Consider the following 22756-nt stretch of genomic DNA (forward strand, 5'->3'; position numbering starts at 1 on the left):
TGATCCTCAGCACCACATAAAAATAATAAATAAATAAATATTTTCTTTTTTAAATACCATAGCAAGGAGTAGTGGCACATGCCTATAATCTCAGTGGCTCAGGAGGCTGAGGCAGTAGGATCTCGAGTTCAAAGCCAGCCTCAGCAACTTAACGAGGCCCTAAACAACTTAGCAAGCAAGATCCTGTCTCAAAATAAAATATTAAAAAGGTTGGGAATGTAGTTCAGTGGTTAAGTGCCCCTGGGTTCAATCCCTGGTACCTCATCAAAAAAATATACCACAAAAATAGCCCAATAACAGAGGCACACAAAGGAGGGGAAGGGCTGGTTTGTTCTCAGTGCAAGTTCTTAGTCACTGATGATAGCATTTTGGAGCTAACATACCTAAATTCCAACAGGTGCTCCCATTTCTCTCTGGGTTTATTTATTTATAAATATTCATTAAGCACCTTTATTAAAAATCTTATTTATTAAGATCTACTACATGCCAGATTAAGTAATATGTGAAAGGATCTTGTTCAATTCTTAAAGAAACTCAGTGGAGTAGGCATTATTAATCCTATTTTATAGATGCAGGAACTGAAATCCAGAAAGAGAAAATGATTTATTTAAGATTACTCAGCTAGCCAGGTATACTGGCACAGGCCTATAATCCCAGTGGCTCTGGAGGCTGAGACAGGAGGATCCCAAGTTCAAAGCCAGCCTCAGCAATGGCTAGGTGCTAAGAAACTCAGTGAGATCCTGTCTTTAAATAAAAAATACAAAGTAGGGCTGGGGATGTGGCTCAGCACTCAATCCCTGTTACAAAAAAAAAAAAAAAATCACTCAGCTAAACATAACATGAGCCTGGTCCATCTAATTCCAAAATCTATGTTTATAACCAGTGAATTTCAATGCCTCTTTTAAAAATTTTTTTATTTATAGTTGGACACAATACCTTTATTTTTATTTATTTATTTCTATGTGGTGTTAAGGATCGAACCCAGGGCCTAGAATGTGCTAGGCAAGCACTCTACCACTGAGCCACAACCCCAGTCCTCATTGCCTCTTGATCCCAATTGATACTTTAAATTACACTGGGTTTAGCAACAACTGGTCTTAAATTTTTCTCTATTCCATTGTTATTGCTGCAACTTACTACATCAACTCTTACCTCACCAAAGGGCATGGTGGTCAAGAAAATACACTCTAGAAACAGACTCTGTCTGTTCTGGCTCAGTTTTTCACAAACTGTGTGACTTTAGGAAAATTATCCAATCTCTCTGTATCACAGATTCCTCATCTGTAAAGGAAGGATACTTCATAGGGCTGCTGTGAGCATTAAATATATATAAACTGTGTAGGAGTGTGGGAGACCAACCTTGCATGTGACTGAGTTACACTCCCCAGCTGGGTGCTGAGGCACTCAGTCACAGAAATGTGGCAGAGCTTTCCCCACCCTTCTTGGGTTTGAGGGAAGGTGTCTCGTGTATGGGTGTGGAGCTACGCTTACCTGTTCCTTTGTAATATAACCCCTTGCCCTGTTTAGGATAGAATCTTCCATGGAAATGCCTTGTGTGTGTCCCCTTCCCTTACTGTGCCCTTGTGTGTGGCCTACCCAGATATCAGTCAACCTGCTGAGAGTAGACATCGTGAAGATAGACTCAGCCCCCTGAAACCTGACCCCTTGCCTCATTTGAATAGCTTCTCCTCAATAAAAGGGGTCAGTGCGTGCTTTCTCTCTCTCTTCCTGTGGACCTTTAAGGTCAGAGGAGCCGTCACAGCGACCCCAAAGAAAAAGGTATTTGTGTTTCTTGTGTGGTTATTTTGCGCAGCCCAGTTATCCCAGTTTACCTGGAGTGACCCCTGATCCTTTTAGTCGTGAGATCAGAAACCCGGCATAGGAGAGTGCCTAGAACATAATAAATGTTAACCATCACAGTATTACTGGTTTCTTTCTGCATCCATTGGAGTCTTGGTAAGAAATAGATGGCACACGCAAACTAGATAATTTGAGGAGTGTTCAATAAAGGAACCATTCACAAGGCATATGCACAGTTTAGGGAGACCAACAAGGGAGGCAAAGTTTTAACAGTCCTAGCAAAGTTGGAATCATTACTACCCATACAGTTGAAGGGCAGGGGAGGGAATGATTATAAGGATTGGAAGATGGCAGTTGTATGGAAGGTGCTGACTGCTAATAGCTGTGACCTTTGGTGGTGGCAGGTATCCTCACACAATGAGGATACCTGATGATGGGGAATAAATGTTTGGACCTCTCCTTCCCCCTAATCTCTGATCTGCTGCTCTGTCCTAACACTGGATCCAACCAACAGTTAGAGGGGCAAGGAAATCTGTTGGGAATGCACACATTTCAAACTTCTGGGACACAGAGCAGATAGATGATGGAGAAAGCATCTGGAGAGGTGAACAGAAAATATCCTGCATGCCTTCTGCCCAGACTTGCCTTCCTCCCTTCTCTATCTTGCAGCTATAATCTTTCTAAAGCACGAAACAATTTTTTTTCTTGCCATACCTTGTTGCCTTTTGGTGGGTCTCCATTGCTCTCAGCATAAAATATATACTCCTTATTATAAAATACATGGCTTAATGATTTTTCTCCAGATTTAATTCTTTTTTTTAGTTGTAAATGGACATACAATATCTTTATTTATTTTTATGTGGCGCTGAGGATCGAACCCATTGCCTCACACATTAGAGGCAAGCACTTTACCACTGTGCTACAGCCCAAGGCCTCCAGCTTTAATTCTTGCCATTCACCCTCTCAACCTTTCTAGTCAAGCCATATATAATTACTTTCAAACCTGAGAACATTGTTTTCTGTTTGACCTTCTTCATGTCCTGGAACTCTGCCTAGAATCTTTCCATTCTCCCTCACTTGAGCATGAAGTGTATTTATGTGTAGAAATGAAGGAATTTGTCTTATGCACTTAGATTTGGGAATGATCTAAGCTCATTTTTGTAGCAATGCTTTCAGGATCCCTGAAAATAGTGGCATTTTGAAGCTGATGTTTGGTACTGCCATCATCTTTTAAGTAGATTTTTGTGATTTTTTCACGAGGTTCTAATTATAATAGTACATAGCGTACAGGAGCATGCCTGAAAGTAATGAGAGTTGAGTTTTTAATGAGCTTACAAAATATACCTTCAAAGTGATCCTTTGAGAACAACTGAAACTTAATCTAGATATTTAACATCCTGGGATGCTAAGACAGCCTTCCAGGAGTGATATTTGTATGGGGACCTCATGGGCTTCTTGGGAGAAATTCTTAGTATGCCTTTGGGAGAGAGAATTGGGCTCTGAGAGACAGGAAATCAGTCACATAAGCAGAGTGTAGACAAAAGCTGCCTTTGGTCTCTGGGCTGAAGAATGAGAAGAAAGCTAAATATATTAAAGGATTTCTTTTATAACTATATAGTCATCTTCTATGTGCTAAATCCAAATTTTTTTTCCAAGGGGGAAGTGAAATTCACATTATTGATATCTATTGAGTGTTCTTTGGGCTGTTACTCTCTCTTTTTTATAATCATTTTTAGTTTTAGGTGGACACAATATCTTTTTTTTACTTTTATGTAGTGCTGAAGATCAAACCCAGTGCCTCACACGTGCTGGGGGAATGCACCACTTGAGCCACAACCCCAGTCCTACTATTCTCTTTTTGAAAACAAAACAGCAAACAACAAGAAATGACTCAGAGGAACATGAGTGGTGGCTTAAAGGGAAATAGGTTTTGTTCTGGCAAAACCCATGGACTCTGAGAGACTACTTCTTTGCTCCCTGAAATCTGAAGATTCCATATGAAAAACTACTTCTTTTTCTCCCTGAAATCTGAAGATTCCTGTTAAATAAGACATCCACTCCTATGTCTCTAGCTCCGCCTTGTGGTTTAACAAGAAATCACGTCTGTCATCATCAGGTCAATTAAAGACAACCATCTGGAACCTTTGTACTTGCACTCTATAAAAGAGTGCACAGTTCTTGAACGTATACTTGGGGTCAGACTCTAGAATAATTGCTCTTAGAGTATAATGGCATTTAATGCTCACAACAACTCTATGAAGAATGTGTTTTATAAATGAGAAAATCAAGATTAAGAGTTTCTAAGGACTTAGAACTTGCCCAAGATCACACAAGCAACAGTAAAGATTTGAACCCAACCCCTACTATGCCTTTTTAATTTTTTTTTTACAGCTGTCTGCTTACATACTCATGCATACTCCTATCAGGATTTTGTCTTCCTTTGCCACACACTTGTACATCCATCATTTTCTTTAAGCCTTACAACTTTATTAAGCAAGAATCTATATCCATTTTTAGAAGCAGCTGAGGCTTAAAGAAATTACATAATTTCCCATAGATCATATGACTCACAAGTAGTGAAGTTAATCCATGTCTCCTGACACTATTATAATATGCAACTTCTCAAGCTGATATGGGATCACCCTTGACAGCTTCTTGTCACTATGATATAGATTCTTGATATTACCAAAGAATTCTTCTTAATTAAGACTCTTGAAAAATATCCTCTCTTAGGAATGACATTATAGAGTATAATTTCCAAATAAGACACATATGATGAAAATCATATAGTAAAGCAAATTTATTACTTGGATTCTAGGAGACTGACTAGACTGAATTACTAAGGGACTTTCCCCACAGCTTTGCTTTGTCAGGTATCCAAAATACCTGACAAAAACAACTTAGAAGAGGAAAACTTCAATTTAATTCATGGTTTTCGTCCCCATTGCTCTGGGGTTGAGGTGAAGCAGAACACCATGGTGAAGAGCATAGTGGAGGAGCACTGGTTACTTCTTGGTGGCTGGCAAGCAGACAGAAAGGGGAAGGAACCACAGGGAAGATGAACCCTTCCAGGGCATGTCCCCAGTATCTGCCTCCTCCAATCAAGTCCCACCTATGTATAGTTACCACCCAGTTAGTCCATTCATATCAGGATGATTGGGTTAAGGCTCTCACAACCCAATAATTTCACCTCTAAACATTCCTATAAATTAACACAGGAGCTTTTGCACAACACCTCATACCCAAACCATAACACCAGAATTCTAGTGAGTGATTTAAACTAAACTTTAGAAATGTTAACATTATTCCAGGTCAGGGATCACTGGGATTCACTTTTTAAAGTTTTTATTTTATTTTATTTTTAGTTGTAAAATATGGACAAAATATCTTTGTTTTATTTATTTATTGTTTTATATGGTACTGAGGATTGAACTCAGTGCCTCATGCATGCGAGGCAAGTACTCAACCACTGAGCTACAACCCCAGCCCTGGGGTTCACTTTTGATTAGTGGAAACTACAAATATTGAATTCATTAAATGCCAAACATTTTCTGTAATATTATTGCCTCTACTGCAGTGATTTGCATTTTCAAGGCAGTCTGTAAGAAGCAGATGATCCAAGATGGGCTCAGTGGCACATACCTGTAATCCTAGTAGCTCAGGAGGCTGAGGCAGGAGGATTATGAGTTCAAAGTCAGCTTCAGAAATTTAGCAAGGCCCTAAGTAACTCAGCGAGACCCTGTTTCTAGATAAAATATAAAAAAGGCACTTTCAGATAAATGGATGGAGTTAGAGAAGATAATGCTAAGTTAAGTTAGCCAATCCCCCCAAAAACAAATGCTGAATGTTTCTCTGATATAAGGAGGCTGATTCATAGTGGGGTAGGGAGAGAGAGCATGGGAGGAATATATGAACTCTAGATAGGGCAGAGGGGTTGTAGGGAAAGGGAGGGGACATGGGGTTAGAAATGATGGTGGAATGTGATGGTCATTATTATCTAAAGTACATGTATGAATTCATGTGAATATACTTTGTATATAACCAGAGATATGAAAAATTGTGCTCTCTATGTATAATAAGAATTGTAATGCATTCCACTGTCATATATAAATAAAAAATTAAAGCAAAAAAAGGGGGATTGGGGAGGATGCTCAGTGGTTAGGCAATCCTGGGTTCCACTCCCAGCACCCTCCCCCAAATAGATAATCCAATTAGGCACACACCTGTAATCCCAGAAAACTCAGGAGGCTGAGGCAGGAGGATCACAGGTTCAAGGCTATCCTGGGAAATATATGGAGACACTGTCTCAAAATAAAGAATAAAAAAGGAACTGGGGGTGTAGCTAGTGGCAGTGTATTCCTGGGTTCCAAGAAAAGAAAAAACGGAAAAAAAGTGGATGATTCAAAGGAATAAATTAATGTTTAAATCACAGGCATTAAATGTAGGCCCCAGTTGAAACAAGTTAGATTAATCAATGTGTAATCCTTTTGTTGGGATGAGATACTGTTTTATATCTACTGAAGCCACTGAAGACCAACTGACAAAAAAAAAAAGACACTTCTCATTTTATGCTACAAGAATCAATTAGCACAATTCTTTCATCATCACACAAAATAACCTTAATTCTGCTTCTCTACTCCTCACCTTCATTTGACCCAGAGATCATCTCTCATCTTTTTCCCCAAAGAAGAAACAAAAGTGGTTACACCTTAAGCCGTGGATATTTTTCCTGAGGGGCTTTAAATAATTCTCTATGAGGCCCATCTTGTAACGCAAATTAAACTCTACAAAAGTTGCAGTAAATTTTATTTGGATTTTTTAAAAAAATGTAGGCCCTAGAAATTTCTATTATTGGTGAGAAAATGGTGTGATAAAAGCTTCTAGCTTTTGAGCTTTGTAAATAGGGTCCAAGTTTGGATTATTGCTCTATTGCTTACTAGCTGTGTGTCCTTAGGCAAGTTACTTAATGTCATTGACCTCCTTGTTTGTTGAATGGGAACAGTGGACTTAGAAGATACTAAATTTTGTAAATCAACTATGGCTTATGATTTTGGTAAACTAATTGCTAAAAGTTAATATACCAGTAAGCAAATTGTCCTGTTGGAATCTAATGGCTGATTTTTCAGTAGATGGAAGAACTATTCATATCATGAGTTAAGATGTGAAAATGCTCAGTGGATCTTTGGAAAGTGCATATTTGAAGAACATCCACACGATAGGACTCCCAAAGATATCCATGTCCTAATCCCTGGAATCTGTGAATATGTTAGGATATATGGCAAAGGACAGTTAAGTTTTCTGAAGTAATTAGGTTGCTAATCAGCTAATTCTAAAATAGAGACACTATTTTGGATTATCTGGGTAGATCAAACATGATTGTGAGGATCCCTCAAAGTGGAATAGAGGGTCAGAGGAGGATGTATCTAGAGAGATGCAATGTTTTTTTTCTTTGAAGATGAAGGAAGGGAATTCAAGTCAAAAAATATGAGTAGCATCTAGAAGCTGGAAACAACAAGGAAAAAGAGTCTCTTCTAGACTTTAAGAGGGAATGCACTCTGCTAACCTCATGATTTTAGCTCAGTGTGACCTGTGTCAGACTTTTATCCTTACAGAACTATAATACATTTGTATCACCTAAGGCATTGTGTTTGTGGTAATTTGTTACAGCAGCAGTAGAAAACTAATACAATATTTATGAACATGAGAGTGTCCAGACTTGTTATTTGCTTTCTATGGTGAAGCAAAAAAAAAAAAAAAAAAAGGAAACTGAACTTGGAATCTGAAGAATGAAGGTGACATTCCAATTCTGCTCTTTAAAAGCTATATGGCTTTAAATAATTCACAGTTCCTCTCTGTGTTTGTTTATCATGTGGCAGCACCTATTTCACAGAGTTGTTAGAAATAACAAATGAGATAATGGGTGTGTAGATGTTTTATTAACTACAATGCATCCTACACATGTAATTATTATTTACAGTGCCTAATATATAGTTGGTATGTATGAAATTTTTGCTTGGCGAAATCAATTATTTTTGACAGTCCTCAGGATATGAAAATGTGATTGCAAAACATGTATTAGGTATGTTGAGGAGAGAAAGAAACCATATATGATATCTGTTTCTAAACTTATTATGATTAAGAAAATAACATTCACAAGATTTAAACAAGAACTTAAAATTTATACAAGACAATAATAATACAAGAGAAGTCACAAGGTTATATATGATTAAGTACTAAGGGGGGCTGGGGTTGTGGCTCAGCAGTAGAGCACTTGCCTTGCATGTGTGAGACCCAGGATTCGATCCTCAGCACCATATAAAAATAAATAAGTGAAATAAAGGTATTGTGTCCAAGTATCAAAAAAAAAAGTACTAAGGAAGTGAAATAAACAATGTACATTCTGAGTTTAGGTATGGAATGGGTGATAAGTATGGAATAGAATAGTCAAAAGAGGCTTCTAAAAGGAAAATCTTCAGCATGATTTTGGAGGGTGTGGATAGACAGAGAATAATTATTACCATTACCCCCACAAACATTGTTTTTCTCCACAAATTCCAGGACTCACATTTTACATTTAAGACACTGGCAGACAGTTCCAATGTTTCAAATTGTGCTCATTTTGTCCCCCTCAGTGATATTTTTCCTTTTTAAAAAAATAATTTCAAACGTGCAGGAAAGTTATAACAACAGTACAGAGAGGCTGCCTTCCTTCCTGAACAACTTGAGAATATATTGCCAATATGATGTCTGGTTACCCTAAAATCCTCAAAAATCAGGACTTTTTTTTGTGTGTGTGCGCACATGCTGGGGATCAAACCCAGGACCTAGGACAGGTTAGGTATGCACTTGACCACTGAGCTACATTCCCAGCCCCAAATCAGGAAACTAACATTGATTCATCACGTATCACGTAATCCACAGAACTCTTTAGTTAATTGTCCTGATAATGTCATTTATAGTTATGCATTTAGTTATCAGGTCTCATTAGTCCTTATTCAGAACAATTTCTTAGTCTTTCTTTGACTTTCATCACTTTGCTACTTTTAAAGATTATTGGTGGGCTATTTTATACAATGTCCCTCATTTTGGGTTAGTCTGTTTCCTCTTGATTAGATTCAAGTTGTACATTTTGGGTAGGAATAGTACAGAACTGATGCTGGATTTTTCTTCATTGTATACTGTTAACTGATAACAACTGCAATTTGTTCCTTAGTAATAATGTTATTGTACTCACAAATGGTGTTTGTCAGATTTTCCCATTATAAAAATTTTCTTTGTTTCTTCTTTTTTAAAAAATTTTGATTTGTTATATATGACAACAGAATGCATTACAATTCATATTACACATAGAGAGCACAATTTTTTACATCTCTGGTTATACACAAAGTAGAGTCACATCCTTCGTGTCATGTCTTCTTTTTAAATTTTTTTTTTGTAGTTGGAAACAATACCTTTATCTTATTCATTTATTTTTTTGTGGTGCTGAGGATCGAATCCAGCACCTTGCGCATGCTAGGCGAGTGCTCTACTCCGACACTTGCACCATTAGCCTTCATGGTCACCTCCTTACATTGTTCGTGTCCTGACACATATCATTGTGTTGCTCCTACCCAGAGGTCCTGGCTTGCTTAGTCCACCTAAGTAAGTGACTTTGTTATTTATTAATTATTATTATTATTAGCTATATAGGGATGGAACTCGAGCCTTATATGTGCTAGGCAAGTGCTTTACCAATGAGCTACATCCCCATCTCAGTAAGTGGCTTTTAGACCTAATAATTCAGAAAGGAAGGATGATTGTTAGAATATTAGATACTTACTTTTTTTCTGTATTTTTACTGATGCATTATAACCATACAGAATGGTGGGATTCATTGCTACACATTGGTACATGCCCAGGACATAACAATATGATTTAAGCCAGATACTTTCTTAATGATAGTGATGAACTGTCCTTTTGGGATATATTAGTTATGACATTTGTTACTTTGCAATTAAAGATTAGATTGGAAATTAACCACATCAGGTTACTGTTAGGCAACACATAAGAGATGAAAGAATATAATCTTTGACTCAGAGACATATAGTTTGCAATTCTGGTAGTTTCATTTTTTTAAAATTTTGTACAAGATATTTAACTTCTCTGTAAACTAGTGAGTGTCAGATTCAGATTTTTGTGAAGATTAAATGAGTCAATGAAAGTAAAATGCTTGGCACAAAGTATGATAGTTACTCAGGAAACAGAAACTACCACCTGGGCTTGGTTTCAAGATGTGTGAAATTTAAACAAACAGTAAAAGCAAATATCTTATTTACTTATTTCCAAGAAAGCAAGACCCCTCACACTACCTATCCCTCAGTCACAGCATTGACTTTGTATCATATTTCAAAAGGAGAACAGAGGCTGAGGACTATCAGACAAAAACTCTTTCAAATTCCTGCTGCTACACTGGGAGTGTAGCTCAGTGGTAGTGCACTTACCTAGCATGTTCAGGGGGCCCTGAGTCTAAAAACCTAAGCACAGTGGTACATGCTTGTAATCCCAGCAATGTGGGAAGCTGAGGCAAGTTTGAGATCAACCTGGGAACTTAGCAAAATCCTATCATAAAATCAAATAAAAAGGCTAGGGGTGGAGCTTGGTGATAGAGTGCCCTGGGTTCAATCTCCACTACTTGGGGGTTGGGGGGCTAGGTGCAGTGGCACATACCTATAATTCTGGTGGCTTGGGAGGCAGGCAGTAAGATCACAAGTTCAAAGCCAGCCTCAACAATTTAGTGAGGCCCTGTCTCAAAATAAAATATAAAAAGGGCTGGGAATGTAGCTCAGTGGTAAAGTGCCCTGGGGTTCAATCTCCAGTAACAAAGTAAATAAATAAATTCTAGTTGCTTTCTTCTTCCTAATACTAGTTAATTTTTTTGCTACATCTATACCTATTCTGCTTTATATCTTCTTTCCATGCCCAATGATAAAGGTGTTCATCTCAAATTTAAAGCTATACACACTCAATTGGTCTTGAAACTTCAATTGTCCTCCCTTTTTGTATCATTCAATGATTAACTCAACAAGTATTTATTGAATATTCAATATATACCAGGCATGATTTTTGATTCTAGCCATATGGTCGGAAATAAGACAAATGAAATACCAACTCTGCATGAACTGATAATATAGACAGTATATAGTCAAAAAGCCGATACAGAAATAAATAATAAATAATATAATTTCAAATAATGAATACTATTTTGGATAACAGAAGACACTTCTTGAGAATGACATTTGAACTGTTGTATGACTCATGAGGAGCCAGCAATGCAAAATTTAAAGGAAGAATATTCCAGGCCAAGAGGCAGAGATAACAGCCATAAAGAAGGAAATATCCTGGTGTGTTAGAGTAAAAAAGTCATTGTGACTGGGCATAATGGTGCTCCCCTGTAATCCCAGCCAGCTTTAGCAACTTAATGAGCCCTGTCTTAAAATAAAAAGTAAAAAAGACTTGGGACTAGCTCTGTGGTAAAGTGCTCCTGGTTTCAATCCCCAGTAACCAAAACAAACACAAACAAACAAACAAATACATAAAATACTCAGCTAGCCAGTCAGTGTGTTCCAGGTATGCTGGCACAGGCCTATAATCCCAGCTATTGGGGAGACTGAGGCAGGAGGAATACAAATTTCAGACCAGCCTGAGCAATTTAGAGAGACTATATCTCAAAATAAAAATTTAAAAAAGGACTGGGAATGTGGTCAGTGTCAGTGTGCCCCTGGGGTTCAATCCCCAGTACCAGGAGGAAAAAAAAAAGAGGAGCCATTGATGAATTTTAAAAAGAATAGTAACATAATCTGATTATATATTATAAACATAATTTTTGTGTCTTCACACTTTCCTTTCTAGACAGAGTCTTAAAATGCATATCTTTAAAACAGAAGAGGGGCACTGGTTATAGAATAATCTTTCATTTGGCATAATTTTTAGAGCAATTCCTAATTTATCTTAAGGTCTAAGCACTAAATTCCTCCTATAACCATGTTTATAATATAGGAGAAAATTGTTTTTATAATCTCATAAATTACTTTGTATATTACATAAACAAAGCTCCATAAAAATAGGCCTATTTCTTGACCTAGATACAAAACTGCAAAAGGTGGATAACAATCAGTGGGTGGGACCCATAACAGCTAGAGCTCCAAAGGTATAATTTCTTAGTGTGGGCCACAGACAGTATTTTGAAAATAATAATTCTGTTGTTACCTACCTTCTCTTTGCCTTTTCACCTACAGTTAGTAATTTCCTCACCCACCCCAGGTTTATGATGATCTAAAGTTTCCCAGAGTGTGTTCTAAAATTGAAACACTAGTCACAAAGTGGCCTTAGTTTTCATTTCTTTCAAAAGTGTAACAGGCATTTAAGAGGAGTCATAAAAGATTACAATGAATCACAGATGCGGAAATTTTAGGTACTAGAAAAAGGAAGATAATTCTGGGCTTGAAGCTAAATGGGCTTATGCCACACCAGATGTATTGAGTTCTACATCTACTCAACGTAGAACCAATACTCCATCATTCTTTTGACTTTTTCTAACTCTCAAAATATAAAGGCGAATAATGGGGTTAAGAATAACTTACCTTTGAGTTTTTAGGAGTAAAGCTCAGATTTGTTTCTCTGGTAGGTAGACAGCTATCACATTGACTAAAATTAAAATAATTTTCAGAGGTAGGCATCAAACATAGAATTGAGATGTTTTTATTTTTCATGATTTCTGAACTTCATTAGAATAATAGGGAGCAAAGGGTGACTACCTAATGAGAAGGAAATCTATGAGGTAAGCTGGGAAGGAGTATAGGATGCTAATGATGGAGTGGAAATGGAAAAAAAAAGCATTTATATACTGTAAGAAAGACTAGATAAATAGGGTTAAAATTATAATCCTGTGATCTTTAACTTTATTATTATTTATTTTAGCTCAATTTCTTACAAATGGAAGTAGCTTGACTTAATGTTTCCTCCAGGAAATACTTTTTATAATAACTATGAGTATTCAAATGAGGTATGGGATTGGGGTTGTGTCTCAGAGGTAGAGCACTTGCCTTGCACACGTGAGGCACTGGGTTCGAGTCTCAGCACCACATAAAAATAAAGTTATTGTCTCCTTTTACAACTAAAAAAACATTTTAAAAAAGAACAAATGAGGTGTGGCAACTTTTAAAATTATTTTCAATAGGAAAATAATACTTTTGGTTTGAAAGTCCTGGTTAGGCCATAGGTCATTTGTGAGCTTCATCTCCATTGCTAGGTATTTATTTTTGTATCTAAAGGACCCAAACTAAAGTACTTCTGTGATGCCTTATCAATTTTCATTTTTGATACATTTAATCTGAAATTCTGACATTTGCTATGGGCTCGAAATTATACTCAGCTCAGCATCAGAGAATTATTTTTTCCTTGGACATCACATTCTGCTTTTTCTCTTACCAATATGGCAGTCTCTTTTGTGAGTTCTTCTTCTTCACAGCTTGGTCCTAGGGCCCTTTTCTCTTTTTTACTTCACAATTTCAATGGGGGTTGAGGTGGTCTTATTCAATAGGCTTTGGTTACAACTTAGAAACTGACAAACCACAACATTTTGATCTCCAATTTAGGTCTCTTTTTTGAACTCAACCTGACTCAAAGTCCAAAACTGAGCCAATGCTCTTCTCCTTCTAAAATGCTTGCCTTTCAGAAACTCTGAAAATTATTGGGATTATCATCTATCCAACCAGAAAATCAGCTAGAAAGTTATGCCTACACTACTCTCTTCTTTATTCCCCCACATCAAATCAACCACTAATAAACCTGTCAATTCTACCTCCTAAATACACAACTTATCTATCTCCACCATCATTCCCCAAACGCAAGTTATTTTTTATTGCCTATATTATTTAGTAGCCTCTCAACTTCTTCCTCTTCCTTTTCTTTTTTAAGTTTGGGTCAGGTCTCTCTGTTTCCCTGGCTGGCCCATAATTTCTGGGTTCAAGCAATCTTCCTACCTCTGCCTCTTGAGTAGTTGGAACTTTAGGCACAGATCACATACCTGGCTCTGCTCCCTCTTTTCTCATTTACAGACTTTCCCTGGCCCTTCACCATCCAATTTATATTTCACACATCAGCCACAGTGATCTACTTGGAAAACACTTGTGATCATGACTTCTCTTCATTTGTTCAGTCATTATTTACTGAATAAATACTACAGAGTTTCAGAAACCATTCAAAGAGCTGGGGATCCAATGATACAAAAAAATACACAAATAGTGACTTACTCTTAGGTTTTGTATGATTTTTTTGCCACTCATCTCTTTCCCTTTTGCTCCCAGATTATTGCAATTTAGCCATACTGACGCGATTATCAAAAGCTTTTTGACAAACCCATTCCTACACATTCCTGCACCATTCCTATATATTTTTCAAATGTTAGCTTAAATTTCCTTCTTTAGAGAACTCTATGTGTCTTTATCTCCTTCTGGAACTATTCACAATCAAAAGAACTAGAAAATTTCTTGTTCATCACTCTATTCCCAGCTGGATTTGTTGGTGGAATGAATACATGGAATGCCACACTATAGGGTGTTGCCATATTTTGAATCTGGTGACTTGTAAAATTCAGTTGTTTTTTTTTTTGTACTTATTGAATTGTAGTGATTGAATCCATGGGGGCTTAACCACGAACCCTCATCTTCAGCCTTTTTTGTTATGTTCTGATACAGGGTCTCACTAATTTGATGAGGCTGGCTTTGAACTTGTGATCCGCTAGCCTCAGCCTCCTAAACCGCTAGGATTACAGGCTTGTGCCACCACGCCCCACTCAGAGATCTTTTTAAAGCAAAATTCTAAGAGCTGGAAATGTAGCTCAGCGGTAGGGCGCTTGGCTGAGCATGTGTTAAGCTGTAGATTCAATCTCTAGTACTGCAAAGTAAAAAATAAAGGGAAAACTAATAGGTCACACTTAAAGATGTAAATTCTGTTTTTTAGTAAGGAAAATCTAATTGCTAGCTGAACTTGGATGATTTCTCACTTATGGCATTATTGCTTTGGAGAGAAAAATAATTCTTAATACAATATAGATAATGTCGCTGCGGGTATTTACTCAATAGCAAACATTTACTGATTTACTTGTTTTGAGAAGCCATGCTAGAGACTGGAGATACAAAGAAAAAAACCTGCTCCTAAGGAGGGCAGTCTAGTGGAGCTGCTTATTTAAAAAGCTGATAGGTTCTTGAAAACTGGGATCGTTGAACAATACTTTTCAATATTCCTCATCTTTTGCCCCAGTTCAGGTTTCATCCTTTCCTGTCTGAACCTTCCACACCTGTCCTCCCCAACTCCTTATCCTCCTATCCTGTATTCTTCATAGCATTTATTACTTTTTGAATACACCTTCCCGCCCCCCCCCCCCCCGGGCTTTATCCCATGCCTGGAGTTCAGAAGAGGCCTAGAAAAACTTAGATATAATAACCCACAATACATATCCCTGCTTCAAGTCTTTCTCCATTCATTCATGTTCATTTTTATATGTGCTAGTATCATCGGAACCTGCCAGTATCTTATTGTCAGCTACGTTTTTTTAAATTGTGTCTATACTTAAGTCACATTTTAGCTTGCCCATCAAAGGCTACTGCAAGCAGAAAAAACTTAAAAGCAGCTCGCCCACACGTCGTAGATGTTCAGTAAAAGTAGAGTGAACTTAAAGGTAAGATAACTGTGGACCCTAGTCTGTGGCGGAGCTAAAAAAAGTCCAGACCGATCTTGCAACCACTTTCATAAGGTTTAAGGGCGAAAAGCAAGAGCACTTGACAGGCAAGCGGCGGAAACGCTCAATTGCTATTTCCGGCGCTTGACTCCCCTTCTGGGGCAGCGTCCACCTCCAGGGCGTAGGAAAAGACTTCCGGCCTTCTGCTTTTTGTTATATGCTGAGTCACGGCCAAACGTTCGACCTCGAGTTTGAGAGGCAGAGTTCACAAAATATGACACGAACGGGAGAAGACTTTGTAATTCAATCTGTCCGCTTTCGCTTCAGTTTTCTCACTAGGGGAATATTTTTCTGAGACGCGGAGCAGTACTTACTGCCATAAAGCCGCTGACGAATACGTCATAAACGCGGCGCAGGCGCCCTTTTCCCGTCGTCCTCCGCGTCACTGGGCCTCCTCTCTGTCGCCCCGCCCACGTTAGGCTTCGAAATGCTCTCTGGGTGCTCCGAGAATCCAGCCGGGTCCCTTTGGTTCCTTTCTTTCCCTGTTACCATTGGTTGTTCCCATGAGCGTGACTGCCTTCTTGTCTCGTGATTGGCTAACGTCAGTAGCGTCACCGCGTCCAGGGGGGGCGGGGGATGAGGAAAGTCAGCGTGAGAGAGACCGAGTTGGGGGAGGGGTTCAGGCCTGTCCTCCCCTGCGGCTGCGGCAGCACCAGCGCCGGCCGCGGCCGCCGCCTCTGGAACGCGGAGGAGGAGGAGGAGCGGCTGGAGTAGGAGGAGGGGGTGGGCCCTGGGGAGCGGGATGCCCATCGCTACGGCTTGGTGGTGAATGCTGAGGAGAGTCGCGGTTGCTGCAGTCTGTGCCACCGGGAGGAAGTTGTGTGAGGCTGGGCGGGAGCTCGCGGCGCTGTGGAGAATCGGAGCGCGGGGTCGGTGTGAAGACTCTACCAGACCTTTTCCTACTGTGACCATGCCCGGAAGGAACAAGGCGAAGTCCACCTGCAGCTGCCCTGAACTGCAACCCAATGGACAGGATTTGGGCGAGAGCGGCCGGGTTGCCCGTCTAGGAGCGGATGAATCCGAGGAGGAGGGACGGAGGGGGTCTCTCAGTAATGCCGGAGACCCTGAGATCATCAAGTCTCCCAGCGACCCCAAGCAATACCGGTGAGGGAGGAGGTTTGATGGGGAGAACAGGGTGCCGGCCTGTGTTGGCGCCGCCGTCACTTCTTTCTCTGTCTCTGTGTGAGAGAGAGTGTGTGTGTGTGTGTGTATGTGTGTGTCTGTCTCTCTGTGTGTGTCTCTCCCTCCCTCCCCCTCCCTCCCTCCCTCCCTGTCTCCCTGTCTCTCTCTCTTTCTCGGGGTAACAGGGCATACTTCTCCCCGCAAGGGCTTCCTTGAGTGGAGCGGGCAAGGGCAATTAGGGCCTGCAGGGTGGTATCAGCTGGGTTAGTGAGAAATCTTAGGTTCCATAGCGAATCAGCGTGTCAGAATGGAAAGAGCTGTTTGAGTAATTTTGACGTTCACTAAAGCAAGAATGGAGGAAGGCGGGTTGGGCGGTAAGGGGGTTTTGGTGCTCTGTTGGGAGGAAAGATGGATAGAGTTGGAGAATCTTAATTTTGGAGGAGAGGATATTTAAGGGGAGATACCGCTAACCAGAAACATTTGAGAGGTGGGTGAGAGGTAAAAGTAGGGGGCAAAAGTTATAAGAGGATAGGTTGGCTTCAGTAAAGAACTTTGCATCATAGGTGGCCTAAGATGAAATGACTGACTTTTTTCCCATGGGTCGTTCTTCAGAACTAGAATCGTTGGGAGACCTCTTCCAAAAATACATTGGAGAGTTACTTGTTCCTCAGTTGATTGAGAGGTAGTTTTCAAATCCTGAAATTCTCTACTTTTGGTTTATGCAGAGCCCTCTAAACATTTCTAATAAATGGTGACTTAATCTCTGTCTATTTCCTTTAGAGCTAGTTTATTTCATAGAATATCATGACTGTGATGTATTTTAAAGAGTTCATATTGTCCAACACCTTCGTTTTACAGGTTGAGGACATTGAGACCCAGAGAGTTTGCTTCTTGTTCAGAATGACACAGCTAAATGATATCAGACTGGTATGAAAATCCAGGCCATCTGACACCAAATCCATTGTGCACCATTTGCTGGTTTTTTAAAAAATAAAGTTTTTACTCATGTTGAGTTGAAAGCTGAAAGATTCTAGGTCCAAATTTGTTACAGTGTTAGAGCAGGAGCAGGAAAGAAGCCTAGAGTTAACATTTCACCACCCCCATTTCACAGGTGACTGAAACTGAGGTGTAGAAAGATATGACTTAGCCCCAAGATTAAGACCAGTCCATTTTCTCTTTTCACTCCAGGTCTGGAGATTAATTACATACAACTCTCTGTATTGTTTTTTCCCAGGCTGCCATCCTTTAAGATGTACAAGATTTTGTCTTTTTCTCATGAAATATGTGCTTGTAGTAGTAATATGTAAATGAGCAACTTGAAAACTTGATAAAAGTTGCTTAGTTTTTGTCTTTCAGGTTAAAATTTCAATAATGGCTTCAGGGTTTTCTTCCCTTCCTATATAAGGTTACATAATAATAGCTAATATTCGTGGAATAGACACAGTGTGTCAGACTCTGTTGTAACTAGGTATATTATTTAATAACCTTATGTTCCACAAATTGATTTGATAAATAATATTAAATCCTACTATGTGCCAGGTACCAGGCCAACTTAAATCTTTTTTGATACTTGGTCAGATACAATACAGTACACAACATTTTATTCTGGGTGACATACAAAGATGATTAAGACATTCCCTTCTTTCAGGGAGCTTACAATGTAGTAGAGAAATACAGACACATAAAATTAGGTCACTGAAAAGTTTTATAGAAGCCATAATGGAAACATGTGCTAGGTAGACCAGGGAATGAAGTAAGGAGTGATAACTTCCAAATGGAGAGAGAAGCAAGACTTAAAAGGAGAGATAAGACTTAACAGGTGAATTTTCAATAAATTATTTCCTTTCTGTTTCTATGTGACCTTTAAATCATTCTTTCTTAGTGTTTCAGTTTTCATATAAGTTTGATTACAGCAACTTTTCAATAACTTTGCCTTTCAAAAGAGCCCTTCTATCCACTTTACCTGTTTTACACACTAGAGTGTCAGACTTTTAAAGAAAAGATTCTGTTACTTTGAAGGTAGAAGGTCTCAGGATAAGTGATCTCTAAAGATTTATACAACTTACAGGTAAATTCTGCAATATTTTGTAACCAAAAATACATGAGGCATCTGCAGACTAGAGAGCTAAATTATCCTTCTAAGAGTTGCTCAGATATTATCTATGTGAAGCCTTTTCAGGCAGAATTAATTTCCCTTTCCATTGCATTTTTGTAGAACTTTGTACATTATCCTTTATAGTACGCAGCTATCATAATTATATGCCTTTTGAATGTGTAAATAAGCACCAGAGGAGGACCTGTTTAAAGCAACATTATGGTAAAATAATGCCTTGAAAGATTTACCAGTCTGTATTTATTAAGTAATAGCCTGCAGAATTTTACTCTTCTATTTATATAATTTGTGTTCACCTTTTTTGAAATGTTGACTGTATCTCCAGGACACTTGTTATGTTTTTTAGGGAGCTGAATAAATGTCGGGTAAGTGTTAATTCTCTTTTCTTCTGGAAGGATTAAGGAACTCCAGTTTGTGAACTATTACTCCAGTTTTTTTTTGGTTTAGAGTGGAAATTCAGGATTAGTAGTAGACATTCTAAATACTGAATTATTTTAATCATAAAGTGCGCTTAATGTTAGGAAGTTTGGATTGACTAAAATAAGTATAAAACACTTTCCGTGTTTAATCTGTCTGTAAAATGAGGTCGTGTTTATTGCCTATTTCTATGGTGGAAGGGAGAAAAACAAATGAACAGGTATGTAAGCTCCTGGAGAGCAAGCCTTTCTATTTTAAAATTTGGTCAGACTGTTATAAGTTAGGAGATGGTTATTTTAATAAATTCTCAACATACTAAATGGAATCATGAATACATGCTGAATAAGGTACTGCCTATTTCTGATAATTTATTGTTTACTGTTATATGTTGATGAACAGAAAGAGGAGCACAGTTCAAGTGAGCAGAACAACTGCATTGAGAACATTAATATCTGCTGATTTCAGTAATGGGGTGGTTCACTTCTGAGCAGAAACTGTAGGTAAATCTAAGGTATTGACAGCTATATATCAGGAAATAAAAGAACTTTTTTTTTGTATTGGATGGGAAGAATATAGGTTTATCTATTGATCTTTTCAATAAAACCCTTGGAATAATTATGTTTCATTTTCATTTGTGTACATACACACATTAATGATGTTATCATAGAATCTTAGAGTTATCATTGAGTCTTAGAGTTACAAAGAAATCATTATATATTTGACATTTATATAAATTCTAGCAGCTTGGCAACATTCACCTCCTTTGTCTGAAAACCGAATCCAAGTCTTTTGCATTCCTTTAGTTTTAGAGAAGCAAGCTAGGGATACTTATGAAATTCAAGCTCATTTAACAATATGAATACTTTTAAGGTTGAAATACATTCAGTCTTCTGAATACTAATATGACTTTAATAAATATCTTTTGACTCATTTCTTAGACTAATTTCTTTAATGAGGGCTGTTGTGTTAAGAGTAGAAAGAATTATATTGTTTCTGTGTTTAAAAAAAAAACTTTTTTTTTTTTTTTTTTAAATAAGGTTACCATTAAAAAGCTCTCTCTCCTTTTGAAGATGATGATGGTGAGTCTTCTTTCTGCCTTCAAGGAACAGTGGTATCTGCAGTGATAGAATCAGGGAGCAGATAATGAAACTGAAATGTGTTGTTAATTCTGATAGTTGTTAGGGAGATACACACACACACATATATGTTTATAAAGTCATTTTTGTATCTGGTTTCCTGTCTAGTAGTTTTGTGACTTTGAGCAAGCTAACTCATCTCTTCAATGTTTGGACACAGGAGAGGAACCCATAAACAGTTGAAATTGAAAGGAATCATTCAGGAAGCAAAAAGAAATTAAATGGCAATGGCCTTGAAGCCAGTAGAGGGAGAATACTTGAATCAAGGGGTGATAATAGTTATATAATACTAAGAGGTTAAGTAGTTTAAGAATTAAAAACAGTTCTTTTTAGGGGCTGGGGTTGTGGGCTTTAGGTTGCTTACTTAGCATATATGAGGCACTGGGTTTGATTCTCAGCACAGCATATAAATAAATAAAGGTCCATTGACAAATAAAAAATATTTTAAAAAAAACAGAACCCAAGAAATTATTCCTGCTGAAAGCAGCTTCAAAAGAATGGTATAAAGGCAGAAGCTAGGTTGTAGTGAGATAAGGAATGGATGGAAAACATGAACTTTTAGAGTGTGAAGTAGACATTTTTCAGGTTTGATTTTAAAGTGAAAAGGGATAGTTTTTTCATGGTGGAATAAATATAGCGTGTTTATTGCCTGAGGAACAAAAGCACTGATAGGAGAAGTTGAAGATAAAGAAGATAGTAGATGGAACATTGACTTTCCATAGTAGTGAGGTGACAGGATCAAGAATATATATGGAGGGATTGGTTTTAGAAGGAAGAGAAAATCTTGAAGGGTTGGTGGAATTTACCTGTAATCCCAGCTACTTGGGGAGGTTGGGGCAGGAAGATTACAAATTCCAAGTCAGGTTTGGTAATTTAAATAAAGTGGGTGTGGTGGTGTGCACCTGTAATTCCAGTGTTCTTAAAATTAATCTGAAGATAGAAGCTTGGATTCATTGAATCCTCCAAGTATGGCTTAAGAGACAATTGTTGCGTGTTGAAGGGTGTGCACTGACAAATAGTACTATGGTACTAGTCTTTCTTTAATTGAAATGTTCCCCCCTTTTTTTTCTTTCCCCTTATTAACTCAATTTAACAAATGCTTACTAGGTTAAAAACGCTTGAGTATGGAGATGATGTCCATTTTATTCATTACAGTGACCAGCACATTGCAGGTTCTCAAATATAGTTTGTAAAATATATAAATGCACAAATGATTACATGTCAGGCATATTCTTGGAACTCTTACGGATATTTTGCTAGAAATTTTTAGACTTAATTTTATTCTGGCGAGGTTTTAAAAATAATGACCTGGGCTGGGTTGTAGCTCAGTAGTAGAGCACTTGCCTCGAACATGTGAGGCACTGGGTTCAATCTCAGCCCTGCATAATATAAAAAAGGTATTGTGTCTAGCTACAATTAAATATGTGTGTGTGTGTGTGTGTGTGTGTGTTTGTGTGTATAAGATGACTAATAAAGGAAATTATTTAAAAAAGAAGAAAAAGAATGACCTGATTTTTCAGAGTAAACAAGTACAAATAGGCAAGTTATAAAAGAAGAAAAAGAAATTATACCAATGGTAATAACACACACAGTGATATTCTAGTGTATTAATTCATATGTAGGCTTGTACTTGGCACAAAGCAAGCCCTTAAATGTTAGCTACTTTTTTTTTAATTGTCAGTGAACCTTTATTTATTTATATGTGTTGCTTAGAATTGAATCCAGTGCCTCATGCATTCTAGGCAAGCCCTCTACCATTGAGCCACAACCCCAGCCTGTTAGTTACTGTTGTTATGTTTACACTTATTAAATGTTTGTATAAGGCTATTTAAAAAAATTTTTTTAGTTGTAGATGGACTTAATACCTTTATTTTGTATATTTTTATGTGGTGCTGAGGATTGAACCCAGTGCTTCACTTATGCTAGGCAAGAGCTCCATCACTGAGGCACAACCCCAGCCCTATATAAGACTATTCTTGGCTGTGTTTTTTGTAACAATTTTATTTTCTGTTGGTTGTATAAAATTAAGTTATGAGCTGGGGATGTAGCTCAGTGTTGGAGTGCTTCCCTAGCATGTACAAGGTTCTGAATTGAATCAACTCAGTGCCATGCACAATCAAAAGTAAGTTATGAGCTGGGTGTGGTGGTGTGCACCTGTAATTCCAGCAACTTGGGTTGCTGAGGCAGGAGGACTGCAAGTTTGAGGCCAGCCTAAATAATTTAGTGAGACCCTAAGCAATTTAATAAAAAGGGCCCCTGGATTCAATCCGTAGTACAATGAAAAAAGTTTTGATAGTTTTACAATGAAAAGAATGTATAACTATATTTCAAGATAGTACTTATTTAAAAAAAAAGAAAAAGAATGACCTGGTACTTTGTGTATTGACACAG

At 38.0% G+C, this 22756-nt stretch overlaps 1 protein-coding gene across 2 annotated transcripts in view; it reads left to right on the forward strand.

Moving 5' to 3' along the window:
• The first annotated feature begins 16205 nt into the window (after nucleotides 1–16205).
• The window catches only part of Nrdc (nardilysin convertase), a 90007-nt gene continuing 83456 nt past the window's right edge, over nucleotides 16206–22756 (forward strand). The window contains exon 1 of one of the 2 annotated variants that reach the window (XM_076860421.1): nucleotides 16206–16681. In XM_076860421.1, coding sequence (XP_076716536.1) covers nucleotides 16347–16681 — 335 coding nt within the window. In that variant the 5' untranslated portion in view covers nucleotides 16206–16346. The remainder of the gene's footprint in view (nucleotides 16682–22756) is intronic. The other variant, XM_076860422.1, reaches the window with a different exon arrangement.

The sequence above is a fragment of the Callospermophilus lateralis genome, chromosome 7, assembly GCF_048772815.1.
Source record: "Callospermophilus lateralis isolate mCalLat2 chromosome 7, mCalLat2.hap1, whole genome shotgun sequence".
NCBI lineage: Eukaryota > Metazoa > Chordata > Mammalia > Rodentia > Sciuridae > Callospermophilus > Callospermophilus lateralis.